The 10662-nt window shown below is 42.5% G+C and overlaps 1 protein-coding gene across 11 annotated transcripts in view; it reads left to right on the top strand.

Annotated features, from left to right (window-relative positions):
* Positions 1-4440: 4440 nt before the first annotated feature.
* Positions 4441-10662, top strand: part of sorcs2 (sortilin-related VPS10 domain containing receptor 2) — a 244054-nt gene continuing 237832 nt past the window's right edge. For all 11 annotated transcript variants that reach the window (XM_079491683.1, XM_079491682.1, XM_079491691.1 and 8 more), the window contains exon 1: positions 4441-5168. In XM_079491683.1, coding sequence (XP_079347809.1) covers positions 4752-5168 — 417 coding nt within the window. In that variant the 5' untranslated portion in view covers positions 4441-4751. The remainder of the gene's footprint in view (positions 5169-10662) is intronic.

Genomic DNA, 10662 nt, shown 5'->3' with positions numbered 1-10662 from the left:
GACCTTGAATAGGCTGTAGTTCAGTGTTGTTTTTGTCGAATAAAACTAAGTCGAAAAATGTTCGTCGACTACCTTTTTTTTTCACTGACAAACTACATGGAAACTAAATGAAAACTAAGCTATGATGACTAAGACTAAATGTATTGACAATTTCGTCAACAGATACTAGACTAAAATGTTAGGAAGGGACTAGTGCAGGGCTATTCAACTGGCGGCCCGCGGGCCAGATCCGGCCCGCCAAGCAAGTTGGACCGGCCCGCGTAAGATTTCCAAAAAGAAGAAAAAAAAAAAAAAAAAAACATTTTTTTTTTTTTTTTAATATATAAATTGTTATGTTACTTATTTACTTATTATACCGGAATGGTCGGAACAACCACATACGTTCGCCATATGTACACAGACATAATAATCATAATTCTATATAGGCCTATCCGACATGTTCAGGCGGTAAAATAGCATGTTAAACACCGTCTGGGAAGGTAGGTGGCGCCGTGGCGGTATGCAGTGCCATGCACCCAAACGAAAGAAGAAAAAGAACGCTCCGAGCTCTCCTTCCTGCACGTGAAATCAAATGAAAACAAACATTGCATCCCACCCGGCTCGCTCCCACTGGTGTGGTGTGTAGTGTGTGTACTAGTGTAACCATGTCGCTATCGAAATTGAAAAAGAGAAAAGTTGATTCAGAAAATCGCCAGTTTAATAACGAGTGGACCGAGAAATATGCATACATTGAAACTCCCGAGGGCAAACCAATGTGTTTGCTCTGCAACCAAATCAACGCTGTTGCAAAGGAGTATAACCTGCGGAGGCACTTCAACACAACTCATGACAAGTTTGATGCAAACTATCCACCAGGTTCAGATATGCGCAAGGAAAGGATAAAAAAGCTGTCTGAAAGTTACGATAAAACACGGCGTAACTTCACTCGGGCCTGCACAGTACAGGAGAAAGCAACTGCAGCATCTCTCCGTGTGGCATGGATCCTTGGCAAAAAGAAAAAACCATTCACAGATGCTGAGATGATAAAAGAATGCATGCTGGCCGCTGTTGAGGAGGTGGTAACGGAGGATAAAGTGAGAGAGCAAGTGATGGCCTCTATCAAGTCAATACCCATGTCGGATACAACAACAGCGAGAAGGATAGATATTTTAGCCACAGACGTCTTTGAAACTCTTTTGGGTCAATTGAGGAAAGCTGCTGTAATATCGCTGGCTGCGGACGAGTCCACAGATAACTCCGACATAGCTCAGCTGTGTTTATTTGTGCGTTTTTTCGATGGTGACGTTTTCAGAGAGGACATCCTGGGACTAATACCTCTGGAAGGACAGACAACTGGTGAAATCGTGTTCAACAAAATTGTTGCTTTTTTCAAAGACAACAAGCTTAATTTGGAGCAAGTTAACATGCTGGTTACAGACGGTGCTCCATCTATGGCGGGGAGCATCAAAGGCCTGGCTGCACGACTGCGTGCCATCGCACCGAGGATGAAATCACTCCACTGCTTGATCCACCAGAGCGTTCTGTGCGCCCGACTCAGTGGTGAGTTGAAAGATACAATGGACTCCGTTATGGCCATGATTAACTTTGTCAGAGCGACCTCCATTCTTCAACACAGACTGTTTCGTCAACTACTTGAGGATATGTCAGCTGATCATAGTGATTTACTGTTACATAATGACGTTCGGTGGTTAAGCAAGGGCAATGCGCTCAAGAGAGTATGTGACCTCAGGAAGGAAATTATAACATTTCTCCGTGACTCCAAGCAGAAGAAAGCCAACACGTTTCTGTCGCTAATGTTGGATGATGGGTTTGTGTCCAATATGTGCTTTTTAAGCGACATATTTCATCATTTGAATCATCTTAATCTGGGACTGCAGGGTAGAAATAAAACAGTTGTTGATATTGTTGAAAGTCTAACTGCATTTCAAACGAAACTAGTTCTTTTCTCATCTGATCTCACTGACAGAATGCTCCAATTTCCCACACTTTGTAACCTGATCAAGTCATCAACAAGTAAAGTCAAGCCAAAAGTCACTCAATTAATGACAGATTTCATTGCTAAATTGAGGGAAAACTTTGCAAGACGATTTGATGAATTTGACATGCCCAGAGAATTGATGGATTTTGTGAGAAACCCGTTTGCCAATGTAGCTGCTATTTCCACAAAAGGACAAGAGTTCCTTGCATCACTTCACATTGATGAAGGTCCCCTGCAGCTTGAAATAATTGACATGCAAGCATCTTCTGCTCTGAAGCAGGCTCTTGAGAATGAATCCACCACAACATTTTGGACAAAGTGTATTCATGTCAACACATTCCCCAACATAAGAAAGCTGGCAATATCTGTGCTAACAATGTTTGGCTCAACATACACCTGTGAATCCAGCTTCTCTCACATGAATGCCATTAAAACAAACAACCGTGCCTCCTTGACAAATGAGCATTTGCATCACTGTTTGCGGGTAGCCCTCACTTCCTATGAACCCTCTTTCTCTTCCATTGCCCAGTCAAGGAAGTGCAATCTCTCTCATTAGTTGTGTGTATGTAGGCTAGGCCTGTCTGCCCCTGCCCCCCCTGATGTTTGAGAGATATTAAGAGTGGACAATAAGATGCTGTGATTTGCTGTTGTTGCACAGACATGAAGCACTTTTTCTCAGCACTTAGTGCTCAGCTGCACTATAAATTTGTTTTTGTTCAAGTGTTAGAATGTTCAGATGCACATCATGCACTTGTTTATTTGCAGTTGCACATAAATGAAGCACTTTTTTTGAAAAGTATACTACTTTTGCAATGTAGTTAAATAAAAGTTGTGAAAATGTGGTTGCGTGTTGTGTCAAGTGTACATATATTCATAGCACGGGGGAGGCGCCGTGGCAGTCCGGCCCCCGGCCCCTTGGGTTTCTGACAATGTGGCCCCCTGAACAATTTAGTTGAATAGCCCTGGACTAGTGGATAAGAGATCCAGTATACAGTATGTTATTTTACACTTGGTTGCATGCTGAAAATAGCTGATCTACAAGCTCACAGCGCGTTGTGAGCATGTAGATTGGCTATTTTTAGCAAGTGTAAAATCAGTCATTACGACGGCATCAAGGCCCGCCAAAATACATTTTTGTCGACTAAATCAACTGCAGATTTAGTGGACTAAAATCTTAAATGACTGGACTAAATGAAAACTATTCAAGAGACTATAACTAAAACTAAAATCAAAATTTGCTGCCAAAAACAACAATGCTGTAGTTTCTGTTCACTAAAGAGATGGATAGAGAGCATGGATAACTTGTCACATGTCAAGTTTTCAAATCTATTAAAATATTTTGAAAATAGCAAATCTACAAGCTCATAATGCATTGTGAGCTTGTAGATCGGCTATTTTCAAAAGGCCGGAAAGGGCTGAAGTGGTTTGTGTATGTTATATGTTATAATAATCAAAATCTACAAAGTAACTAGTAACTAAAGTTTTCAAATAAATGTAATGGGGTAAAAGTACAATATCTGCCTCTGAGATGTAGTGGAGTAGAAGTAAAAGTACTGGAAATTGGAAATACTCAAGTAAAGTACAAATTGTACTTAAAGGGGCATTCCACTCATTTTCAACATTTTACTATGTCAATAATATACCTTTTAGAGCTGGGGGAAAAGTCCCCCCATTCTGTGTTTCCTAGAACTGTAAGTATGAAAGAAATCATTAACAAGGTGAAACATCTTGATGACATCAAGATGTGTTTCACCATGTTAATGATTTATTATTTAAGTTGTTGTGTAATTAATCTAAAATATATGTGTATTTATTTTTATTACATTATGGCAAATAATGAACTTTTTCAGATTATTCTAATTAGTTGGGATGGACCTGTATATCTTTAGCTGTTGAGAGTGTAAAATTAAACCAAATGGACCCTTTCATTTTGCGCTCTCGTGAGTTAAACTAGCTATTGTTAAAACTATTGCTATTTGCATTACTTAATGTAGTGTAGGCCTACAAGAAGTTTACACCTAGAGAATGTAGAAGAATTGTCATTTTGATCGTTTGTGTCATGAACTCACACAGACACTTGTGCTCTCTTTGGCTTCAGTCCTTTATATGAGATAATCAATGAAATAGGTAGCTGGTATATCCCTGCCAAGGCTACTGCAAGGTGGTAATCACTTGAGTCAAATTGACACTAATTGCATTCAGCATGTTCAGCACAGTTTGCCTGTTATCATTATATGGTACCAAACATCCAGATACAGCATGGAATTGTGGACAAAATCTTATCCAACGACAACAATATATTCTTTAGTTTTAGGTCTGAGAGGCTAAATCTCAATGGTCCGTGGCTCGAATGCCGAATATATAATGGGCCTTTTATATGAAAAGGGTTGAAAACCACTGAAACAATTCTATTTTAGAGCACCTTCCAACTCCAGTCGACTGTAAGCCCGAGTGTGCCGCCAGATGGCACCAGTGCAGCGGCGTTTGTGTTTGTGTCAACCCCTGGGTTGGCACGCAGACGAGAGCGCGTTGTTTCCCCATGGATCCACTCCCTCTCCCTCCCTCCTCCTCTGTCTCTCTCCGTCTCTCTCTCTCCTTGACACGGCGTACACTGCCGTACAGTACAGTTGATCTATGTCTCTCGACTCTCTCTCTTTCTCTCGGCGGCGTACACACGGACAGTAGATCCATCTATCTATCTATCTCCTGCTCGCTTCGGCAGTCTCTCAATCAAAGTGTCCAGCGATCTTAGAGCGCTACACCTACCACCACCATGGCGCGATCATCAAGCACGTTACCTTTGCGCCCCAACATCAACGGCACCGTCTGCGCGCACCACGACCCGCTACGCGGCGTGGTCGTGGTGATGATCGCCCTGGCTTGGATCATGTCACTGACGGTCACCGCCGTGCGCTGTGATGACAGCTGGGTTTTAAACCGGATCGGCGGCGGCGGTGCTGGGGGAGAGGACGATCGGGGCTCCCCGCCGCTGGGTGTGACGGACGCCGGAGATGGCGAGGTGGTGGTGGGCGGCGTGGAGGTGGAGGACTACTGGCCGCCCCCTGGCCGGTTCAGGAGAGCCCTCATGTCCCGGGACAAGCTGTCCCTGCTCAGTAGCAGCTCCTTCGTGCTCCGAGGGGACGCCACGCACAACCAGGCAATGGTGCACTGGACGGGGGAGAACAGCAGCGTGAGTAACAAGCAAGCACTAGACTATCATCTCATCTCTCTCTCTCCCCCCAAATATCCTCATCATAGCTCGCACTGTGCGAGTAACATGTGCACACTGACACGACGCACACATCCATCAGTGTGTACTTTCGCGGCATCATTCATTCATTCATCCCCATCCCCTGGAATCTTGTTTTTACGCATTTAAGAGTTGCAAGCTTTCATGCAATACGCCATCATGCTGTTCAGCACAGCATCACATTTGATTTGAAAGAGGACAGCCCTGAATGTGTGTTTTGTTGTTTGTTGGTAGGCTACATCAGTATAGGTTGTGAACTTGTGCCCCCCCCCCCCCACACACACACACACACACACAGTGTTGTTTGGAGACGGGGGCGCGCTGCGCTCTCACCGCTCTGTTCTTTGGCTATTAGAAGTGTCTACTTGTCTCTAAATGTTTTTGATGAATTGAACAAGGTGGACCCTCTTGTAAACAAGTGTACTGCTTTATTGGGTCGTCCACTCACAGTTAACAGTCTTTGCATTGAGTTGTGCTTGAAATGTACTGTAATTCTGCAAACTGTTAATAAATATTTCAATCAACATCAATCAATCAATCAATCCAAGAGAGGCTTTTTGTCGACCCAATTAAGCGTGTCCGTCAGAGCCCCACGCGTCAGTGTTGATTATGTTGACTAATACTATGACAAATTAAAAATTAGAAAACTAAATGGAAACTAAATGAAAACTAAGCTATGATGACTAAAACTAAGACTAAATATATTGACAATTTCGCCAACAAATAAAAACTAGACTGAAATGTTAGGAAGGAACTAGTGGACAAGAGATCCAGCCTAAGTCATTTTATACTATGGTTGCATGCTGAAAATGGCAGATCTACAAGCTCACAACGCGTCGCAACTTAAGTGAGTTTGTAGATCAGCTATTTTCAGCAAGTGTAAAATCAGTCATTACGACGGCATCAAGGCCCGCCAAAATACATTTTAGTCGACTACATCAACTTGTAGATTTAGTCGACTACAATCTTATGATATTTAGTCGACTAAAACATTCCAGGTGACTCTAATGTGACTAAAACTAAATGAAAAGAGACTGACTAAAACTAAAACTAAAAATTTGCTGTCCAAATCAACACTGCCACGCAATGCGACCTCAACTCATGTCACATGAAGCAGAACGAATGACTAAAATATTGATGGAGCTTTCTGGACATGAATCTTTCAGTGCCGTTGCCTAGTGTTTAGGGACTGAAACACAACTCGGCGCGTTATGGAAATGAACAGCACTTTTTCATAGTGGCACGACATATGAACCCCAGTCAGCCAGTCAGTCAGCAGTGGTGGAAAGTAACTAAGTACATTTACTTAAGTACTGTACTTAAGTACAATTTTGAGGTATTTGTACTTTACTTGAGTATTTAAAATGTCCAGTACTTCTACTCTACTCCATCTCAGAGCCAAAATGTGTACTTTACTCCACTAGAATTATTTGAAAACTTTAGCTACTAGTTACTTTGGTGATTTAAATTTTGATTAGAAAACATACATTAACCACTTCAACCCTACACATTTCGGCCATTTGAAAATAGCCGATCTACAAGCTCACAATGCGTCGCGTAGCGACGCATTGTGAGCTTGTAGATCTGCTATTCTCAATAGATTTTGTACACATTTTGAACTTGTGAAATGGCACATTCTGCACAATGAGTACTTTTACTTTTAGTACTTTAAGTACACACTGACTGCCAGTCAGTGTGTGTGTGTGCGGGTCAAATGAGAGCAGTAAACAAGAGGGGTCTTTGTGATGCTATTGACATGTTGCACAAGGCAAGGGGTCTGTCTGGTAGTGTCTGGTGGAGACATCACTCCCCAAACCAAGACTTATTTCTGTCCATAGAAACGGTCCCAGCTAGGCTCCACTTCTAAACGGGAAACTCGAAATGGCCCATTCATTGTCAATGTTTGTGTTAGGACAAAATTTGGGTTACATCACGCACCAAAAGCTGGACATATAGGCCTCAAAAACAAACCCGTCTGAAGTGAGTGGTACTGTACTGTACTGTACTGTACTGTACTGTACTGTACTGTACTGTACTGTACTGTACTGTACTGTACTGTACTGTACTGTACTGTACAAGCCCCCCTCCCTGGCCTGCTGTGTGTGTCTGTGTGTTAGGCTGTGCAACAGTGACACTTGGTGGTGAACAAACGCTATAACGCTATTTTCGTGCTCGGCCAGACAGACCCTGGGGACACAGGGAAAGACCCAGGGACAGACAGACACAGGGACAGACCCAGGGACACACATAGCTGTCTATAGGAGTGGTTGCACCACTCAAAAAAACAGTAGGCTACAAGCCTTGAGTAAGAAGATAGCCTAGATGTCTAATTTTGCTCTACCCTTTTTATTTCTTATGTTTTGTCTAATAATTATCGACCAAATGGACCCTAGCGAGTCCATTTGGTTCCATTTGTACACTCGGCGTTAAATTAACATAGATTTTACAATATAAATGTTGTATGCTCCAGTGCCTGTCTGTGCTGCTGCACTGGAGCATACAACTTTCCCCTTGAGAAAAAAACCCTAAATAAAACATTACGATAAAAACGAATGGTAAATGAATGAACCATACGATTCAAAGTTTTTTTTAAGCGTAATTAAAAAAATTACAAGTGACGAGAAAATACTATAATTGTCCGTAGAAAATGACTTACATGCACTCCCGATGGACAGGAAGAAAACACTTGGGTGATATCCCAACAGGAAGTCCCCCTTAGTCCCGCCTCCTACATTGTGCAAGTGAAGAATAGGCAGCTCCCGGCAGGATCTGCCAGAATAATCTAGATGCAGCTGCGCGACATGAGTTTAGAGTTTTATTAGGATCCCCATTAGCTGGTGCATAGCAGCAGCTAATCTTCCTGGGGTCCACACGACTAATTAATTAGAGGGACATAGAGAGAGAGGAGTGTGTGTGTGTGTGTGTGTGTGTGTGTGTGTGTGTGTGTGTGTGTGTGTGTGTGTGCGTCAATATAACGAAGGTGCAGACGATCAGAAATCAGCAGAGTGATCGACGTTTGCGCTACTCTATGCCGAATTGAAGTGGACTCGGCCCCCCTACTAGAGGCTACTATAATAATAATAATAATGTGGATCTGATATTTTCATAAAAGTAAAAAAGAAAAGAATACTTTTGTACTTTTATGTACAAATTTGAATGGAGGACGTTTTAGTTTAATCTATCTGAGTACTTCTATCACCACTGCTCTCCAGTCAGCCATCCAGCGGGTCCGCGCGCGGGGCCCCTGCTCTTTGACTTCCCCTCAGTTAAACTTGGCAGGGGCCCCGCGGTAGGAAAAGGTCGACGGTGCAGCACAGTTCAGCCCCCACGCAGCCCTATAATAAAACGCAGACAAATGCTGCCATTCAGTTTGACTAAAGGGATGACATTTATGGATATTAAATGCCTGGCCTCCGCTTCCCTCCCATTTCACACATGTCACATGAGGCAGGATTTGTCGGTTGGACAAGAGGCCCTCTAGAATAGAGGAGTTCATCTTCGTATAGGACTGCAGGGCCACCTGAGTGTAGCTGTTAAGTCAGAGCATGTGCCTTTTAATGCAGAAGGTTGTGGGTTTGAACCCGCATGCCTGGGCTCGGGTGGACGTCGTTGTTTTTGGCAGCAAATTTCGATTGTAGTTTTAGTCAGTCTTTTTTGAATAGTTTTAATTTAGTTTTAGTAGTCACATTTTAGTCACCTGTTATGTTTTAGTGTTTAGTCTAGTTCCAGTCAACTAAATATCATAAGATTTTAGTCAACTAAATCTACAGTTGATTTAGTCGACTAAAATGTATTTTGGTGGGCCTTGATGCCGTCGTAATGACAGTTTTTATACTTGCTGAAAATAGCCGCTCTACAAGCTCACAACGCGTCGCAGCGCGACGTGTTGTGGGCTTGTAGATCTGCTATTTTCAGCATGCAACAAAGTGTAAAATGACTTCTACTGGATCTCTTGTCCACTAGTCCCTTCCTAACGTTTTAGTCTAGTTTTTATCTGTTGATGAAACTGTCAGTATATTTAGTCTTAGTTTTAGTCATCATAGTTTAGTTTCCATTTAGTTTTCGTCAGTGAAAAAAGGTAGTCGACGAACATTTTTTGTCTTAGTTTTAGTTCGACGAAATCAACACTGGTGCAGAGTCGCAATTCGTAACGCCAAATCAAAATGGCTTCAGATCTGAGCCATTAAGTCTTCTGAGGAGGCACATCTGATGCTTGTCCTGGACAATCAGTCTCACACTCTCCGGACATAAAAACAGATGATGACGATGTTTGTCGTATACTGCAAGTATGGAGTTTCTTAGGATATTATTCTATTACTATTGCTTAATCAAGTAATTGATCACATTATCACAAATAAATCGATATATATCATTTCAATCTTTGAATTGAATTCTTGAATCTTAGTTATATTCTTGAATCTTGAATTATTTGGGGGGCCCACTTGCAATATCCTGGCGGCCCACACACGTTGAGAACCCACTGCAGTAGAGTAGGACGTGTCATCTCTCCGATCAGGTGTTTCCCGTCGTTTGTCTCCCCGGTGGGAAGCAGAGTCCTATGTCATAACTTTGTTGAGTTTATCCTTGATTTGGTCAAGTATGGCTCAGAGGGGGAAATGGTGATCTGGCAGCCAGGCTGCCATTGCATACGTAACGTGTGTCCTTGAATATAGTGTAAAATGGTACTTTAGTGTGTTGTGACTTGTGAGAGTGTAGTGTGTGTGTGTGTGTGTGTGTGTGCGCTTCTATGTATGCAGATCATGTCTTCATTCTTTTGTTTTCATGGTCATGTGCAGCCATGCACATCTGATGCTGGCAAGCGTTCGGTGTGTGTGTGTGTGTGTGTGTGTGTGTGTGTGTGTGTGTGTGTGTGTGTCTTTGTGAGTGTCTGTGTGTGTGTGTGTGTGTGTGTGTGTCTGTGTGCCTGTGCGTAAGGTGTTGAGCTGTGTCGAATTTTCTGTATTAATATCCACATGTGATATACTGTACAGTGAGTGAAAGTAAAAGAGGGTGTGGCAGAGGATTACAAGGAGACACGAGAATGCTTGGATGCTCAGAACAATAGGATTGGTTGATATACTCGACAGACAGACAGACAGACAGATGGTCGCATCATGACGCATTGTGAGCTTGGAGATCTGCTAATTATGACTATCAAATAGCCAAAATAGGGTTTAAAGTGTTTAAACTGAACTATTGTTTTCCTCAACACACAAACTAGTGTTCTGAAGAGACACAGATATCTCTAATGATACAGTGATGTGTACTTCACTGTACAAAAAAATGTTTGAGAACCACTTCCTCCAAGCATATATACTATAATACTGTATGCAGCCATACATGTGCTCACACAAGAATGTGGGCACCAACTGCACACTATGCGTAAACGCATGCCCTTTCGATATCCACATACTGTACTACGGTATATTCCAGT

The sequence above is a fragment of the Electrona antarctica genome, assembly GCF_951216825.1.
Source record: "Electrona antarctica genome assembly, chromosome: 21".
NCBI classification, from domain to species: Eukaryota; Metazoa; Chordata; class Actinopteri; order Myctophiformes; family Myctophidae; genus Electrona; species Electrona antarctica.
The sequence above is the reverse complement of the archived record's forward strand: the minus strand, read 5'-3'. Positions and strand labels throughout refer to the sequence as shown.